The sequence below is a fragment of the Podarcis vaucheri genome (genome assembly GCF_965113315.1).
Source record: "Podarcis vaucheri genome assembly, chromosome: 9".
NCBI classification, from domain to species: Eukaryota; Metazoa; Chordata; class Lepidosauria; order Squamata; family Lacertidae; genus Podarcis; species Podarcis vaucheri.
The window spans coordinates 58,458,687-58,478,446 of record NC_138767.1 but is presented as its reverse complement, the minus strand read 5'-3'; the positions used below and the strand labels follow the sequence as shown (position 1 = coordinate 58,478,446).

General features: G+C 40.2%; 1 protein-coding gene and 1 long non-coding RNA gene across 6 annotated transcripts in view; one reads left to right on the top strand and one right to left on the bottom strand.

Moving 5' to 3' along the window:
- Positions 1 to 3,484: 3,484 nt before the first annotated feature.
- The window catches only part of SLC7A2 (solute carrier family 7 member 2), a 51,434-nt gene continuing 35,158 nt past the window's right edge, over positions 3,485 to 19,760 (bottom strand). For 4 of the 5 annotated variants that reach the window (XM_082238161.1, XM_082238165.1, XM_082238163.1 and 1 more), the window contains exons 5-12: positions 19,366 to 19,502; positions 17,064 to 17,286; positions 14,721 to 14,860; positions 12,131 to 12,233; positions 10,570 to 10,772; positions 9,586 to 9,752; positions 8,755 to 8,863; positions 3,485 to 7,640 (exon numbers count right to left, since the gene is read on the bottom strand). In XM_082238161.1, coding sequence (XP_082094287.1) covers positions 7,441 to 7,640; positions 8,755 to 8,863; positions 9,586 to 9,752; positions 10,570 to 10,772; positions 12,131 to 12,233; positions 14,721 to 14,860; positions 17,064 to 17,286; positions 19,366 to 19,502 — 1,282 coding nt within the window. In that variant the 3' untranslated portion in view covers positions 3,485 to 7,440. Of the gene's footprint in view, positions 7,641 to 8,754; positions 8,864 to 9,585; positions 9,753 to 10,569; positions 10,773 to 12,130; positions 12,234 to 14,309; positions 14,447 to 14,720; positions 14,861 to 17,063; positions 17,287 to 19,365; positions 19,503 to 19,760 lie in introns of all 5 variants that reach the window. The other variant, XM_082238164.1, reaches the window with a different exon arrangement.
- Positions 7,534 to 14,298, top strand: LOC309540953. The gene is made up of 3 exons (XR_014223569.1): positions 7,534 to 7,666; positions 11,930 to 11,981; positions 13,459 to 14,298. It is a non-coding gene; the product is annotated as an uncharacterized lncRNA (long non-coding RNA).

The following is a 19,760-nucleotide window of genomic DNA, read 5'->3' as shown; positions in this document are numbered from 1 at the left end:
TTCGCTAGCTAGGGATGGGAGTTGTAGTCTGAAAACAGCTGGAGACCCAATTTCCATCATCCCTCACTAGCTAGGGATGTTTCCAGTTGCAGATAGGTAGCCGTGTTGGTCTGCCATAGTCAAAATAAAAAAATTCCTTCCAGTAGCACCTTAAAGACCAACTAAGTTAGTTCTTGGTATGAGCTTTCGTGTGCATGCACACTTCTTCAGATGCATGCACACGAAAGCTCATACCAAGAACTAACTTAGTTGGTCTTTAAGGTGCTACTGGAAGGAATTTTTTTATTTTAGCTAGGGATGGTGGGAGTTGTAGCCTGAAAACAGCTGGGGACTAAATTCCCATCACCCCTCCCTAGCTAGGAATGATGGGATGAATGAATAAGAACTTTATTTGCCTTAGCCATTGGCCATAGCAACAAAAGAGAACAAAATAAAAGTTGAGTATAATAAGACACAGTTTAGGATCCTGAATCAGCTGTCAAACAGTGGACCTTATTCTGATTGTCCCAGCTAAAAATCTTGCAGCCTTTGCTGTCACATGCTCCTCTTGATCCGCCAGGAGAAAAGACACTGTGGCAGTGGTTGGATGACCCGGAATGGACAATAACAGAGGGGTGATAATCTCGTTCCTCTGGTCTTTGTAAAGAGTGCACACCAGGAGGGTGTGTGCCACTGATTCGATGCTGCCATCTCCACAGGCACATAAGTGTTTTTCGTGTGGAATCTGTTGGAATCGTACCTCAAATACAGCCGAGGGCAGTACATTCAGTCTTGCGAGGTTAAAAGTGCGTCTATATTTTGGAATTGCTAGGTTGTGCAGATAGGGTGCCAGAGAATCAAAGTGGGAGGATGGAAAATGGTCATACCATGAACAAAATTCCCTTTTCGTGGCCAAGTTATTCTGACGCTCGATATCATTTAGGCACTGACAAATTAGACTGTTTTACTATAACCCACGGTGAGTAACTTGTGGGGATAAACCACAAGAGTGATGTTTTTGATTGACAGTTTTAGAGCAGGCACTCTTGTGACAGTCTTGTAGCACTAGGGATATTAGATCGGGGGGATTTGAGTTTTGGCGAAGCCAGCAGTTAAATGTCCTGCGCAGATCCGTAATTCTTCCAAGGGGATATTCGCCTCTAAGCGCAATGATGTGTTTGGGACCCAGGGTGGTATAGGAAAAATTTGCCTTAAGAACTTTGATGATGGGAATTGTAGTCTGAAAACAGCTGGACCCAATTCCCATCATCCCTCACTAACTAGGGGAGTTGTAGCCCGAAAACAGCTGGAGAGTAAATTCCCATCATCCTTTGCTAGCTGGGGATGATGGGAGTTGTAGTCTGAAAACAACTGGAGACCCTAGTTTGGGAAATACTGATGTCAGTTAATGAATATACTAGAATATGATTTGTTGCCCAAATGGTCATAGGATAATAGATGCTTCGGAGAACATGGAAATGGTAGGTTGGGTTTGAAAGTATAGGAAGCCACCACACAAATTGGTAGGTTCATTTGTTTCAGCAAAGCGTGACTCCGTGACAGGTGAACTGCACTGCAGTATTCCTAGGAACTGTAGCGTGAATAAACTGCACCAAACTTGTTAAACAGGTCACTTTATATATAGATAACATCCAAACAGTGGAGTGGGACTATAATCTGCACCTCTCGTAGGGTTGTCATATTTCAGAAAGTATAATTCCTGATACCTGCAAAGTTGTTGAGATTTTTTTAGGAGGACCCCAAATTTACTAGAGCTGTTTTCAGGAATTTTTCTGACATATGGCAAGCCTAACTCGTTATCAAGGTCCAAGATGCATTGGTGGGCATACGTGATGTGAAAGAGTCAAATGGGTGGGTGCTAAACTATCAAATTGGCTAAATGGGTTGGCACTCATGTTTCTATCTTCTCAAAATAGGAATTACAGTGCTAATGTCATTTCTGAAATTGATATTTTTATCTGAAGTGTACAGCTGAAAAGATGTTACAGGATTATTTATCACCTCATGAAATAAATGTAAATACAAACCTTTATGGAAGGAAACAAGGTGGCAAAGAGTATAAATGGCTATCTATATTTTTTGAATATGATATTCCTATAGATTTTTAAAACTATGTTATATCATGGTTGTCTCCAGCACTTTGGAAAATGAAAAAAGAAACCTGTAGAACATGTACAACTTTATTTTAAAAAATGTAGAACAAATGCACAATTACTGTCAAAAGTAGCTTTTTTTTTACAGCGAACAGCAGCAGTATAAATTTCTTAGTCTACAGTAACTGCAACTTATGAACATCAAAAAACAAAAGCACCAAAAAGTATTTTATCTGTCACACATTCTGAACACATTTTTACATTAATTTTAAAAATCTAGCAGATTATTAAACATTATCTTGACTGAAGCTAAAATGATCTATCCCCATTTATGTGCACAGGCAGCAGCAAACATAATACATGGTAATAATGACTAAAATATACAAATATATACAAAGCACTGTTTTTATAAAATCTTAAAACACCCAAAATGTGTTTTTACGTGTAGAGACTTTCTGTGGGAGTTCTACAGACCTGACCCAAGTTTCCCATTGATCTCCCTGGGAATTTGCCAGAGACAGAAATATAAAGGGACGGATCTTTAAGAAAGAAACTGATCTACTGTCCAATCTTAGGCATCATTTATCAGAAATTAGTCCCACTACATTGAGTGGAGCTTACTTCCAAGTGAATGGCTGTGGGATTTCAGCCTTTGTCACACAGTTAAAAGAACTTTGTATTTCTAGAATGATCTTTTTTATGAAAATGTTTTTGAACCATAAAAAATGTTTGCGTCTACCAAAAGTGTGGGAGACCTACATAAATGGCCACTGAAGTTAGGGACAAACTAAGAAAAGCATCAGCAGAACAAAAAACTAGAAAAGTGAAGGGACAGCAATGTGCTGTGCAATATAGCTGCAAAATTTATCTGTGCTTTTGTTTCAGTCAGTACTTTCTCCTTGCAATTGCTTGTTTGAGAGGAGGGTTTGCAGGGAGAACATTCTGCCCAAAGAGGAAGGTGTGAACTAATCTACAGACTTGCAACCAAAAACTTATATTCAGTAAGTTTATTTAGACCCAGTATTTGGTTGTACATTGTATTTTCAAATCCCTCTTGCATTCATAGCTCTTTGGACCTGAAAAGGGCATAGTCTGTGAAACCAGGTACAATTAAAGTAAGCAGTAATAGAAGCTACTAATTAAAACGTTTAGGGATGCGAGGAAGAATGGGGGAAACAACTATTTATTTTGCTTATCTTTGGACATAGGTTAGTAATAGAACTGTTACAACTGCAAAGCTTCAGGGTTTGGGGGAAATTAAAAATTGCCTTTGGTTATATAGTAGAGCAAAACTATTTCAGTGCTCAGTCCTAGAGCTTAGTGGGTGGGCTTGGCCCAGCCTACATTTCAGGGCTTTTGAGGTTGAATAATAATAATAATAATAATAATAATAATAATAATAATAATAAACCCTTGCTCTGAAATCTTTGGAGGAAAGACAGAACAGAAAAAGCATCACCAATTAGAAGTGCGAGAGAAAGAAGTAGAACAGTAGAGAATGAACCCAATCTAGAACTTCACATGTGTTCAGATGCATATACAAATCTCTTCTGCACACTGACTGCCCATCATTCCCATGGAAAAAGCAGATCTATAGGACCATGACACAGGAGTTGGTGATGGTCTTTCTGTATATCTCCAGTTGCAAAAACAGACATATAGGTAGTATCTAGCTTAATAATTTTTATAGCTCTAAACATATCTGAACATGTGTGTTTAAATTTTGTTCTGTCCCCCACCAGCCCAAGTATCCTTAGACCACCCATGACTTGTCTGCACTGAAGGCATGTGAAGTTGCTCCCTCCATTGGAATGAATGAGAAAGCCACTGTATTGTCAAGCACTCAACTCAATGAAATCCACACAGAAATCCTGAGCCCATTAAAAAAAAAACAAGCAACCTGCTGTGAGAGGGTTTGAGAAAATAAATGTCCTTAAAGCCTTAAATTTAATTCTATTTATCAAAAAGAACGAAAACACTTATCTGCTACACAACATACACAATACGACATACAGCAGGGGTGGGGGATTTTTTCAGGCCAAGGGATAAATTCTGTTCCAGCTAACAGTCCAGAGGCCATATACCAGTTGTATTGATAATCAGAGACATAAGTGGGTGGACCAATAAACGTGAATATTAGCTTTGTACAGTAGGCTAGTTATCAGAGTTCAGAGACACATTAGAGCCAAGGCAAATGCCCTCAAGTGGAGTTCAAAGCAGACCAAGTAAGCGTTGTGCCCTGGAGAGTCCTGAGGGCCAGATAAAAAGGTCTGGAGGGCCACAATTAGACACCAGGCCTGATATTCCCCACCCCATTTTAAAGAGTTAAGTGATAATCCAATGCTTCTGTAGACACTAAAAACTGCTATAATTCTTGCAATGTTTATGCACCACCTGTATTTCCACCAGATGTTTATATATATGCATATGGTTGGGTACAAATATTCCCTTTCTCCCGTGGAAGTTCTTTTGATGGAAGGAGTCTTTTCCCTTCATGGAATGGAACCTTTGGGCCCAACCTACAGTATACATAAATCCTGAACCCTTTTTTTGAAAATCTAACATTCTGTTCTGTCTCGTGTAAGGCTTGGATAAGTAACCTGAGCCTCCAACATTTTTATTAAAATTAAATAAGATACGACAAAAACTGACAAAACATAGAAAACCTTAAAATAGTTACGAAAACAGTATTGATTGTCTCTTCTGAGTTTCTCTTTTGTTTTTTAGTACACACAGTAGTAAAGTTTTTCAAGTCGTAACAAAGGTGATTGCTATTCATCACTTAACAACTTTTAAGGACATCTATAATATAATGATGCCTAAAGAGATCTTGATTAGCTACAAACCTGACCTGTGGAAGTTTGTTGTCTACTAAAAAGATCTGCATTTTCCCCACTGTGATTTTTGAACTTTGTGATCTCAGTTATTTACTAAAATGTGACTTTTTCAATAATACATTTGTTTTAAGAAATTATCATAATCATATATATCTTTTGTTTTGGAGACATTGCAAACAGATCAGTCAATCAGAGCAATATGCTAAAAACTGCTGCAATACTATCTACATTCAATAATGGCGGCAATCAGGGCACCCTCTCTCATCTTAACACAATTTCTCACATTCCATATAGTTCATAATTTTTCATAAAAGTGTTCTTTCAGCTATTAATATAAGATTATACAAAAAGCCAAGATAAAATATACCTCCTTTACATTTTTAAGTCAAAGAACAGTGCTGCCATATCTACAGTTCCTATCAAACTCAGTATTGTTAGGCTGACATCAAAAAATTACACGTAAGCCAAGTCAGATAGGGGCGAGCAATGTAACTGATTTGTGTTTCCTCCTTATATACTTATTCTGAAAGAATCATAACTAAGAACCTAAACAGCTCCCTCTCTCTGACTGTGTGAATTTGTATCTGCATCTGGATTTTCCACCCCTCACTGTAGACTTTGGACATCACACACACACAGCATTCTCCACCTGGTCACCCTTCCATAACATTGAAAGCCAGCCTTACTTTCCTTATCAAACTTTAAAAAAAACCCACCCAGTGTGCTTAAGATGTACTTATTTGCGAATAATCATTTCATTAGTATTTTAATACTTGTGCAGGACAGCTTTCCAGATCATGTGGCCAGCATGACTAAACCGTTTTTGGTGCAACGGGACGGAAGCCGGAGCGCACGGAAGCACTGTTTACCTTCCCGCTGCAGCAGTACCTATATATCTACTTGCGCTGGTATGCTTTTGAACTGCTAGGTTGGCAGAAGCTGGGACAGCAACGGGAGCTCACCCCATTGTGTGAATTTGAACTACCAAATGCCGGCTCCCTCGGCCTGAAAAGCAAGATGAGTGCTGCAACCCCATAGTCGCCTTTGACTGGACTTAACCATCCAGGGGTCCTTTACCTTTTACCTTTACTTGTGTAGGGATACGAAAACTGTTGACAGAAAAAATATTAAATCCACAGTCTTGGATTGCGTGCTTTTCTAAGGCACTTCTAAAAACAATTTTTGTTCCCAACCCCCTCTCTGAATCCTGAAATTTTCAGCTTTTTAAAACATGGGTTTCTAACCCAACAGTTGCGATGAAACGTTTGACAGATGGTTTGACAGAAACGTTTGTAACATGGTCCCAACATTAATAAACTAAAAGGCATTAGGTATATTGTAAGGTTATCCTTCCTCTGTCTCCAGGAGAAGAAACAGCCACAGCTGCTCACAGCCCCTATTCTTTTTCTTAAGAAAATAAGTAAATTAATGCTGCAGGACAGTTTTGCTTTGTTTTTCTCTTTGGCTTGTTCTCACACACATACATATGTTGCTTCATACACAAATTAATGTGTGGAGCAGACACACATGTGCCAGAAATACAACTTGCCCATCAGCCAGAAAGCCACAAAGTCATTGGACCTAGGGCAGCTACTTACAACCTCAGAGGGTTGTATTGATAATCAGCACTAACACAGGGCAATTCCATAGGTGCACCTGGACTTGAAAAATTCCCAGTTCCATAGGCACATGCTGTTTGCCACTGTTCTGAAGTTTCTTACATCTTAGGAACCATGTAGCGTGACTTTTTGATAGTCACCATCGAGAAGGAAAATTTGGAACACGACTGGTAAAAGGTAATTTCAAAACATTCTATACGGAGCCCATCCATACGTTAGGCATTACAAACACTGCTTTTCAAAAGGGTGTTCGCGGCATACATTATTTGCATATACAGTGGTAGCAAAAATTTAACACTTTTTAAAACAGAGAAGCACTACATCGCAATGCAAAAGCCTGCCAAGTTTCTGCTCTATGTATTCATCTGGGTAACTGGCTTTTTTAAATAGGTTTTTTTTCCCTTCCCTTTTTTAAAGTTTGAGAGGCTAAACAGTTTAGCTACCTAATTACTGACCACTGCTACGCACATTTTTAAAAGACAGAAACAAGAAAATGTGTCCCCAATAACACAACCTAAAATGCTTCAGCTCCCCATCTTTAAACATTCCTAATTATATAACATTATGCCAGTTCAAGTTGTAGGATGGTGAGCTAAAAAAAATCCCAACATTTTTAGCACAACAGGCAAAATCAGCCGGCGGGAGTTTGTTCCCCTCCATTTCCTTGGCAGTTTTTACTTCAGGCAACCACAATTTGAGGTAAATCTCCACTGGATGAAGTATCTAGCAGCCGTTTAGACCATTATTGATGTTTTCACAAAGCACAAGTAGGTTACTGCTAATCTTTCGGGAGCAAGTGTTTTGACATTCCACCCCCCCCCCCAAAAAAAAACCCAACTACATTCCGTTTCACTACTCAAAAGACATACACAGCATGGTAGTTAGCAACCATTAACATTCACTTGTCCTTTCATGTGTAATAAACTGAGCACTTTCACTTGCATTTTCAATCTCGTTTGCTTCTTTTACATAGATCTTTTCTGGAGCTGCGCTTTTTTCGGAGCAGCTGTCGTCCTCGTCATCTTCATCTTCCACCCTAGGGCGGCCTTCCACACTATGTCGGATGCCATAAGCAAAGTAAATAAAGAAGCCTTCCAGAAGAAAAAAAGAAAGGGATGTAAGTTTTCTCAGTTTTGTCATATTTCTGTTGCTCTACCCAAGATTACAAAAACAGAACACTTGTTCAGATCTTGGTATCACTTGTGGTCATAGGTTTCTTTAATTCACACTAAGCTTCCATTCCAGTACAGTGATGCCTTGATTCTCAAACGCCTTGGTACTCAAACGCCTTGGTACTCAAACGCCTTGGTTCCCAAATGCCGAAAACCCAAAAGTAAGTGTTCCGATTTTTGAGCATTTTTTGGAAGCCGAACGTCCGATGCAGCTGTCAGCTATTGTTTCCGGGGCACCTGCACCAATCAGAAGCTGCGCCTTGGTTTTTGAACATTTCGGAAGTCAAACAGACTTCCGGAACGGATTAAGTTTGGCGGTTTTGTTTTTGCTATTTATTTTGCGTTTTTGTTTTTGAGGCTTTTTTGGTTAATTTGTTTTTGTGTCTGTGTGGAACCCGGTTCAGCTACTGATTGACTGATTGATTGAGTGAGTGACTGCGGAAATGGATAAAAGCCCCCCCATCCAAACAATGACAATCATCAGTGCAGGTAATAATTTTTTTTAATTTTTTATCATCTATAATACTGTCTTATTTTATAGTACAGTACATTGATTACTGCTTTCATTTAATGGACCAATGGTCTTGTTAGATAGTAAAAATCATGTTAAATTGCTGTTTTAGGGGTTATTTTTTAAAGTCTGGAATGGATTAATCCGCTTTGCCTTACCGTCTATGAGAAAGCACGCCTTGGTTTTGGAACGGACTTCTGGAATGGATTAAGTTTGAGAACCAAGGTACCACTGTATTACTCTCAAAAATTATATACAGAAATCCCTCATCTTATGTGGAGTTTCAGTTCCAAGACGTATGCGGATGTGCAAAAATTGTGTCCAGTCAAACCTTTGGAGCTGCGTCTATAGCCTGCATGCTGATCAGGCTTTGCCCAGCCATCAAGGTTAAGAGCCTAAATGCTCTTTTTGCACCATGTCTGCTTGGGTTACCCAGTATGAAAATGGCTTTTAAGCTTTTGCCCTTGCTTAGGGGGGAGGCAAGAAAAAGTTCACAACAACATTCAGCTACATAATACCTACCAATCGCCATCCAGATGCTAAACCGGATCCAAGTCTCTCCACTTAGTTGTACCATTAAGTAAATATTCACCAAGATACTCAAAGATGGCAAAAATGGCAGGAGTGGAACCTAAAGACAATTTTTTTACAATTCAGTGTTTTTGACAAATATCCAGTGTGTCATACTTTTAATTAAATTTGTAAAGGGGCTCTACTGAACTGACACATCCATATTTCGAAAATAAAATAAAAGTTATAGGGCAAATTGTCTTAGTCCAGTTGCAATGAACACATTACCTGCTTACACTGCCTTTTAAATGCAGAAGTAATGAATTAAATTTTGATAGGCCTGCAATGGGAAGGCGAGGACCACAATTTAGTGGTAGTACACACATGGGCTACACAAGCTTTTATATATGTACAAGGGAAAATAAGGAAAGATAAAATAAGGAACACGGATCTTTGGCCCACAGCTTTTGCATTAAAAACAAACAAACTTTTTAAAGATCTGTTGCCCAATTAATCTTCAATCAATCAAAAGATTGTTAAAAAAAATCATCTAATCTTACACGTTTCAGTTGTAGTAAAAATGAATTCTCAACTCTTTCTACAGTCAAGGCCAAATTTGCACAAGAACCACTATTTTGGCTTACCGCAAAAAGCAACTTTAGCACCATATCAGTCAAGCTCTTTTTAAGGCAACAGCTAACTTATTAATTCAACTGAAAGGTAGCCACTAAAGCGACAGGGTGGTAATCTCCAGAAGGGCAGCTAGTCACACAGCCCCCCCCCAAAAAAAAAACCTGTTTCTGAGGTTTTGCATTTGATGCCACTACCATCACCACTGCTTACCATAAATGCTACTTTCTGTTGACTCTGAGGTTGCCTCCAGATGACAAGTACAATGGTGAAAAACAGCACTGAAAGTACTGCAAAGAGACAAATACTCCAAGGCTCCAGATTGGCAAGAAGATGAATCCCGTTGGTGGCCAAAATGCTTAAGCCACAAATCAGGAAAGCTAAATAGAGGCAATCAAAATAGGGGAGGGGGACACAAAGAGAGCATTTCAAAATCTCAAATCTTTAAGTGCATAGCTGTCAACCGTCCCTTATTTTGTGGGAAACTCCCTTATCCCAGCGCCGTGTCCCGCTGCTGTCCCTTATTGATGATGTCCCTTAAATTTCCTGGGTTTCATGCTCGCCCGGCTCGGGAGGGAAGCAGCGGCTCAGGGCCCTCTGCTGCGAGAGAGAGCACGCGCTGGCGCCGTCGTCCTGGCGCGAGGAGTTCCATCGGCCCTTCCCCGCCCAAGGGGGGGGGGAGGAAGACTCTTGCCCATGCCGCCCGTGAGCCCAGAGGCGGCAGAAGGACGGCGCTTCAACAGCTGCGGCGGTGCTGCAACCGCCTCATGCCAGATTGATAGCATCTGTCAATCCTACCAATGTATGTAACTCTTTACAATAGCAAAATCCCTTATTTGGGCTGCTGATCTCTTATTTTTCAGGCTGCTGATCCCTTATTTTCAAATCTGTAAGTTGACAGCTATGTTTAAGTGACATAAAGCTTCAGCAATAGTGACAGGAAGAAACCAATACTGTACATTCCTTTGTTTTGAATTTGGCTGTCAGAACAAAATTAGACTTGCAGTCATGTCTACACCAATTAATCCGGGATGCCCAGGCCCCTCTCCCTCTTTTTCCATACTGTTTTCCGCACTTGAAATTTTGGACAAGTTCAAAATAATAAGTAAATCTGATCCGTCTTTTTCTTTAAATGCATTTTGATTATCAGTTGACATTTCTGAGATAGCCCAAGTATTTAGATAGCTTTTGACTTACCCAACAGACATACAAGAAGGCTAACCATGGTGGCAGACTGTTCCGTGGGCAAACTTGATGGATTAATCAGTGTTTGTAAGCTGAAACTGTGTCCTGGTACCATACTCATTTGAGATTCATTCGTACTTTCTCTCTCTGATCCCGCAAGAGCCTCTTTTTCTGCTGAATATTTTGGTTGTTCATAGTTTAAACTGGGTTGGTACCTGTTTGTGCACATACACACACAAATACATTTGTGTAAGGTGAGGTTCACAGAAAATAAAAATTAAAGGCACAATGTATTATAATCTACAAGGCCTACAGCAAGAAAAGACATGACTCTATATTTTGGGTAGCATTATTGCACCATTTGTTAGAGCCAGAATTGCCACCAATATGCAGTCCTACAGCCACTGAAATCTGCATATTACAAGAAAGACATTCAGGTCCAGATTCTCTTAATGTTTCAAAGATGCACAGCAAGTAGGGAAAGAAGCCAGCATCAGTCACATCTGGGGGAGTATTGGGCATTGCTGCCTGAAGCAGCCCTGCATGTCTTTGGGCAGTGGCACCCAACAATGCTGGCTATTACACTGCCTAGCCTCCCTCCCCATCCCCCCAGGAAAGACCAGATGAGCATTGGGCACCACTGACTGAAGGCAGCCCATGTGTCCGAAGGCAGCATTGGCCAGCAGCACACCCCTACATAAACACTCAAGTGTTTTCCTAGGGGAATTGCAGGAGGGTTGCCTGACATGTATGGGGACTGATAATGACCATTTCTGGCCTAACCAGAAAGGCCAATATATGGTGAATCACTTCATATGCATTATAAGTGATCTAACTCTCAATAACGGCACCACTGGCCCCAGAAATCCCTCAATATGGTAAACCCACCAGCCCCAGGAGCAGAGCACAAACCACAGGATATTTATAAGGAATCAGAGCCGGGATTAGACCACAAGAGACAGGTCTGTTTTACCGAACCGAAGATGCATGGAAGACAGAATTTGCACGCAAGATTTATTGGGCCAGAGCTGTTTTAAGAAAGTATCTCTTTCTAGCTTAGAGGTGCCTTAGTGTTGAGAATTTCTCTGTCTCTAGCTCTGAAAAGGGAACTATTACGCTCTGCGGGCCACTTATTTCATACACAGCACCAAAAAAGGCACACATAATAAAACAGAGATATCCAATGTGGTTGCTGAATGACAACTGCCACCATCCCCAGCCAGTGAGGGATGATGGGATTTGGAGTCTAACTTCATATGGAAAGCATAAAAGAAGAAGCATTTACAGGGGAGAACCACTATGCAACAGAGCTTTATTTCATACAAGTTGCCCTAGATGCCAAACTTTTATTCTCCCATTCCTCTGTTTACAGCAGTACCTAAACTTGTACAGCAGCAGAATGTGAACTTCTACAAAGTACTAAGGTAGTTGCTCTCATGCACAATCTGCATTTGAAGGGTATCCTGTCTGTGTAACTTCATGTTTACATAACTTTATGGCAGAAACAAAAACATTTAAGGATTTAGACAACACTGCCTAACGGATTAGTTAATAGCCCAAAATTGGAACTCACCTAAGAATGAGGACACACGCTGCTACTAGCGAATATGCGAGAAGCGTACCAATGGACATCATATCTACTAAAGCTTTTAGGTCAAAGAGAAAAGCCATCAGAGCTAGAAAAACAAGACAAAGCAGAGCTAGTATTAAAAACATGTCTGTATTAAGCTGAAAATGAATATTTGCTACCATCTCCATTAACGTTTAACGCTTGCCCTTAAGGGTCTTTAAAACGTTCATACAATTTGAAGCAAACCATTGTCTTCTAAACATTTTATGGCCAAAATTAAGATTTTAGTAATGCAGTAGCATTTTATAACCTTCAGGGGAACTGAGTTAATTCCCCTCTGAAATTTGGTGCCATCAGGGCTTTACACAGTAGTTTCAATACTTGGCTTTCACATGAGAAAATGGTATAAATTAATTTTGCATGACAGACACCATTAATTTAAATACATGCATAGACATAATAGGCAAAATACACTGTGAGCATCTCCCATGCTATAAAATGGGAGTTAGGCAAGCTGTTTCTGGATCATTTTAATACGGCACAAATAGGAAATGTTCCTGGAACGCTGTGCCCATATCAAATCTTGCTTCTTTTCTTTTACTACACAAAGCTCATGCAATGAATTAAAAGTGTTGAGCTTTCAAGCACTCATAAAAGATAATCCCTCTTTAAAACAGTGTTAAAACTAAGCAAAAGTATTTGAGGGCTTATGCAAGGCACAGATGAAAAAAGTTTTTGAAAAACAAAACAAAACCCAGTACTGTTGTATTCTGCAGAGGTAATGCTAGCTGCCTGCAACCAAGGGTTTAAAATCACTAGCCAGTCTCTAGCAAAACTATTTCCCCTTCCCAGGCTACAATTATCCATGGTATGGCATGTGCATCAAAGCAAACCATGGCTTATGTCCCTCCAAAGAATGGTGTGCAATCCTACTTCAAATCATAGTTCACAAGGGAACTATGAACTGGTGCACATTCAATGTGTAATGCTTAATGCTAGGAAGTCAGGATTTTGAGAGACACAGAGATGTCTTTACAGTGTTTATTTCAGAGGGACAACTTGCTATTGGTTCAGTTGTATCACTTACACTTTTAACTTAAAACTGTTTAGCCTTCATAAAATTATATCACTATGAATAAACAAAGTCTAGCTTTAACATATTGAAAAGTTAGAAGCTAGCAAAGAGGTATTGCATTTTCATCTGAAGTCACAGAAAACTGCAACCAAGATTTGGAAGACTGCACTAAGTCCACAATTTAAGAAAATAGTTATTCTCTAAATTACCTATCCTGACACCTCTGTTTATCTGCTTTTTTTTTTGCAAACTTTAGCCATCAAGAAGAAGAAGAGGAGTTTGGATTTGATATCCCGCCTTTCACTCCCTTTAAGGGGTCTCAAAGCGGCTAACATTCTCCTTTCCCTTCCTCCCCCACAACAAATACTCTGTGAGGTGAGTGGGGCTGAGAGACTTCAAGGAAGTGTGACTGGCCCAAGGTCACCCAGCAGCTGCATGTGGAGGAGCGGAGACGCGAACCCGGTTCCCCAGATTAAAAGTCTACCGCTCTTAACCACTACACTACACAGGCTCCCCAGTTGTTGTATAAGCAAAATATAATTAACACTTATATGTTGGTATTGACATGTATTAAATATTTAATATTTTTTAAAAACCAGACATTTAATCTTAACACCGTTTAAAATGGAAGGACTATCTATGTGAGCTTTAGATATTAATATCATATTGGCAGGGGAGGGGAATACTTTTCATGCTACATTTGCAGTTATTCAATTGTCAAATATACTTTAAACAACATATTAACTACAGAGAGAGTGTATGAAAGGCTGGGATGAAAATAGCCCAAATGGAAAAATTCAGTGAGAAAGCAAGGACGTTTTATAGCTATTCATCCACACTTCCTTCTTTGCATATGCATAAAAAGGTACCATTGGTCACAGCAGAGGAAAGCTTTGGAGAAGTCCTCCAACCAGCTTGCTCCTCCACAAACAGCACCAGCACCGCCACCACAATTCAGAATTATTGCTTCTTCTGATTAGTCAGCAGTTTTGTCCCCAATTTGCATGCACAGAAAGTTAGCAAGCAGGCCCATCTTATTAACATAAATTTTGCACATGAAAATGGGGTTGAGATCCCAGTTAGGCAAGACCTGCTTTAAGAGCTTACCGGAGATGAGCCCTGCGGTCATTGTGGCAGCAACTGGCGACTGCCTCTTGCTCACTTTGGCAAGAAACCTAAAGAGTAAACCATCTCGTGCCATGGCAAACAGAATGCGGGGCAAAGGGAACATAGAGCCCAGAAGACTAGAACAAAAAAATTTAATTGTTCAGATGCCACAGTAAGAATATTATGCACTAACAGACAATCCGAAACACAGATATAGGGGAAAGGGAAACTGTATGTGTAAAATGCACTTCCAATAACCCAAAACGAGGCTTGAGACAAATACCAAAGGTTTAATAGTTGAACTCTTGAGATTCACATTTTATCACTTGAGCTGCAACTGCTTCTGAATCTACATTTGATCATGGGTGAAGATGTCCCTTTTCCTGATAATAAATTCGCTTAGAGCCTCACCTGCTACAGCACCTGATGACAAAGTAGCAACAAGAGGAGTCTTCGTTTTGGGATTGATACGAGCTAGACATTTGAAAAGCAACCCATCCTCCGCCATAGCATAGATTACACGTGGCATTGGGAAAATGGATCCAAGGAGACTGGATAAAAAGCAAAAGAACATGCAACATGGCCAACACAAAGTCATGCAATGCATTAGAGCAAAAAAGAAACAAGGCCAATTAACAGCATACGATACCAGGAACGTGGGATGGGATGGAGATAAATTGTACATGAGACACACTGCAGTTAAGACACAAGTTTCTTCAACCATTCAGTTAATTTTTATATATTGTGTGCAGGGTTCTTTTTTTAATGCACAGAGTACTTTGCAGCCTTTATGGTCTATTTCATACACTTTCAGGGATCACAGAATGTATTTCTCTGTATGGAGCAGCACCCTCACCTTCTTCACCACAGAGATCACGCTGCATCTGTCACAGCCACGAAGATTTCCTCACAATATTTGGATGGGTGGAACCTCAACTACACTTTTCTACTTGGGCTTTCCAAGGTCCTCACAGTAAAATTCTTGTGTCGTTATTTCCTATATCTTCTGAAGAGAGGTTTGTTTCAAACCTAATTAAGTGATCTGTCCTATGCCAATGATTAAGGCAGAATTACGGTAATATTCCTACCCATATTTCAAAGATAAGCTGCTGACACAAAACCTCCAGGTTTGCAGAGGAAGGCCCCAAAATGTTAGATTAACCTGGTGAATTGTAATGGTAACTCTTGTGGTTTACTTTTTTTTAATTGACTGAAAAATCTATCAATTTAATTATTACTATCTTAATGCTATGTATTACACCATTAGTCACTTGTGATCATGTGATTTGTTTTATTTATGATTTTTAGAATGCCTGTAACAGTTGGAGTAAAATACTCAAAACTGAAGAAACTTGAGCCTTCACTGCAGTTTTTCCCCAAAACGGTATACCAGTAGAAAACATGTAGTAATACTTGCAATGCAATTAAGCGTCACCAGCACCTTGAATGATTGCACCAGGCAGCAGGATTGAAACAGGCAATATCAGAAAACACTTTTTAAAAATGCCCCAAACCCATTATATCGTGTATTAAGTCATTTAAGGCTAAAACTTCATTCTTGTTAAGTACCTCTGCCCAATCTGTGTTCTAACGGAACCCTCATGCCAAATAGGATCCAGGAAACAATCTGACAGACCCAGTGATCCAATCCTCCTGGACTTGGACTGGATTGGGGTCTGCTCCAGAATCTGCACATTGCCAGATTCCCATATATCTTATGGGTCTTTTACAAGGTGGCCCAAGGTCTGTGGTCCTGTCTGCTCTCTTGTAAACATTAATCCCAGTCAGCTTGTATGCAGTGTCCCTGCTGCAACAAGCCCATATGGAGGCACCGGGACATGATCAGGCGACTAGGAGTCATATGTCTGCATTTGACAAAAGTGAAGTAAACGTGACATCTTACTTAATTCGCTGCAGGATGCTAAACAGGTCACTGTGTATGCTAAACTGTATGATTTTAAATGCCATATCAGCTAAGCAGCCTTGGCACTGTTAATAAAATAAGCATATGCAAATGTTAGGAAGCTTGTACAGCCCTGATAAGTTTTAGAAACACTGAATCCCTGCACTAAATGCTTGCTTGAGCAATTTGCAATTAAGCCACATTTACTTCGTAATGAGTAGGACAGGAAAGGTGTTCCTAATAATCGTGGGGGTCTTTTCCAACCTATGGTAAAGTCACTTCAAGTGGAAACGCAGCCAGTGTAAGTGATTTATGAAGCCCAAATTAGATGCAGCTTCTTTAGTACATGCTTATATTTAGAAATGCAGACACTTTCATGATGGATTTTGGATAGTTCGGACAAATTTGAGCATAAGGTTTCTGTAAAATTACACTCCCCCTGATTTGACACCAAAATTATGTTAAAACGTGCATTTTCAATATATGCTTTTTAAAAACAAAAAACAAGAACCCGAGCCTGGAAAAAGTACTTAAATATACTTTCATTACCCACACTACTACATGTATTTTAATATCACTCCAGTGCATTCTTAACAATATTCAACAAATATGATAGTCAATAAATTAGCACAGGTAGAAAGAGATGAACTTATGAACGTAATTTTTCCTTTCACAAGGAAAAAGTTCACAAAAGAAGAACTTAAATAGTTGACTTACACAGCTGAGCTACATTTGAGCCGTAACAAACTACATAATTATTCTAAATATCTCTGTTTAGCAAACCTAATAAATCAAAACTTTTAAAAATAGCTCCATTTCCTGGCAATGACTTAGGTTTTCCTTATTTTTACCTTGTCGATAAAGCACACAGAGATCCCACTGCTACAACATATTTCGCTGGGCCCCATCCGACATACTCAAAGGCTACAGGGAGAGGACTTTTCTCATCAATTAAATAGTACGGCATCATCAGAGTTAAAGCAGCTGAAACACCAAAGTAGGCCAAGAAGCAGACAAGCAAGGAAGTTACAATCCCAATAGGTATGGCTTTCTGGGGATTCTTGACTTCTTCCCCTATGGAGAAAAACGACATTTTATTCTTAGTGTGAATAAGAGTACGGAAGATGGCAAACAGTGAGATTGTGTGTCCAGTTGGGCAAAGTGCATCCATGAGATTTATTTTTTATACAAAAGACTTTACTTTTTATCTAGCAGGAATACTGAAAAATACAGAGACTCCAGATGGGATCATGTTATTGGTCTAAATTGAATTCTGTGTGATTTGTGAAGATAAAAACAAGTATTATTGGCCTGGGGGAAAGATTTTAAAATACACCAATTTATATAACACAGCAGCACAGTACTACATATGCTGATTCAGAAATAACTGCTATTGTGCTGAGAGAGAGAGAAATGGGTGGTGTCGTCAAACAGGTAGTGGAAATGGGATAGTAGGCAGGTAAGCAAAGCACGTGGGACGTGGGTGGCGCTGTGGGTTAAACCACGGAGCCTAGGACTTGCTATCAGAAGGTCGGCGGTTCGAATCCCCGCGATGGGGTGAGCTCCTGTTGCTCGGTCCCAGCTCCTGCCAACCTAGCAGTTCAAAAGCACGTCAAAGTGCAAGTAGATAAATAGATACCGCTCCAGCAGGAAGGTAAACAGCGTTTCTGTGCGCTGCTCTGGTTCGCCAGAAGCGGCTTAGTCATGTTGGCCACATGACCCAGAAGCTGTACGCCGGCTCCCTCGGCCAATAAAGCGAGATGAGCGCCACAACCCCAGAGTCGGTCACGACTGGACCTAATGGTCAGGGGTCCCTTTACCTTTAAGCAAAGCACAGAGGCACTACTACAGGGTCACCAATAACACCTTCAAACCAGGTAAGATAAAAGTGCTTTGTCTGATAGGTCTGGCCTGTGATTGCAATGAAAGTTCAAAAAATTGCTACAGGCCAAAAACAAACCAACCAACCTGGATGGATGATACAGGGAGTGAGGAAGAGCAAATGAAAACATAGCTCTTTGATAGAAACTTGTGAATTCTCTAAGCCAAGTGAGGGAGCAAATGGTGTAATGTAGGAGTGAAAAAAAGCTACCATAGAAACACTGTATGCTACCTCTGGCTGATAAAGCAGGTTTTAGAGGTTCTCAGTGTACTGAGCCTACGCATGATATTTCAAATTATTAGGGGTGACTGAGCATGAAGTCACAAAGTAGAACTTAATATAGATACCTTGGAGAGACAGATAACACGGTTCTTAAAACCAATTTAACGCCTTTTTAGTACATGCAACAAATTAAAAAGGAGGACAAGATGTCTCTCTTTTGGCCTATGTAATTTATGTCAATTACACATTATCATGCTGAATGGATTTTAAAGTGCGGCAAGAAACAGATCTTGCCATTCTGTTTGTGATCCAGAATGAATGGGGCAGAGTTGGTAAGATTTTCAGGCCAAGAGAGAAATGAACAAAGATTGCATCAGAGTGTTTGGTGGCTTCTGCTCTGCAACTCCTATGCATGCTTACCTGGAGTAATAACAGAGGCTGCCAACGTAGTGCCTGTGGGCACACATGCACCCACAGAGACCCTCCACAATGGTTACAGGGTTACATCCACCTTCCCCCTGCTGAAAATCAGGCTTGAAAGAAGCATTCTGTTGTAGCCAGTGGAATAGGCTGCAGTGTGACTGCGCATCTCTGTGTGTACAGTTTGCAAAAGTGCCCACAGGTCCAAAAAGCTTAGCGAACTGCCTACAGACTCAAGCAAAGGTCTCTTTCAGCCCTGCTACTGGAAATCCTTTTAACTGGAAACGCCATCAAGTGAAGGACCAATAGGGTTGCCATAGTCCAGAATTCCCCAGGCATATCTGGAATGCTGCATTCGGAAGCAGTGGAAGCAATTTCTGGGTGGAAATTGTCAAAATGTCCTGGAAAATCTGGACGTATGGCAACACATGTCACTTTTTGAAATATGGCAACCCTGAGAACCAAGATCCTTTTGAATGCAAAGCATGCACTCTTAGCATTGCGTCTGCAGATCTTTCTCTAAAATGTATAGGATCATGCTATAGGAACACAGTGGTTTTACACTACAGCTCCAGCACATGTAAATCACAACCTCAACTGCATGACCCTTTTTTTAAAAGGCAGCTTACCAGTTGTTGCGATGCAATCAAATCCTATAAAAGCATAAAAGCAGGTTGCCGCACCAGCCAGTGTTCCTGTAAAGCCATATGGCATGAAGCCACCAACTCCAAATGCACTTGTCACATTTTCAGAAGATGACAGGTTTCTAAAACAAACAAACAAATAATAATAATTACGTCGCATCCTGTGTAGGCATCGACTTACAAACCCCACATCATAACTTGAGTGGTTGGGTGCACAACAGTGGCTCTCAACATTCACACACATAAATCAAAAGTTAATTGTGCACAGGTGCTTTTTATTCTTTGCTTTTTTACCCTTTGTCCTGAAGTGTCAGAACCGCCCCCCAAGCACATTTAAAGTCTCGATGCCATGGCTGTTCCCATACGTAGCACAGAAAGAT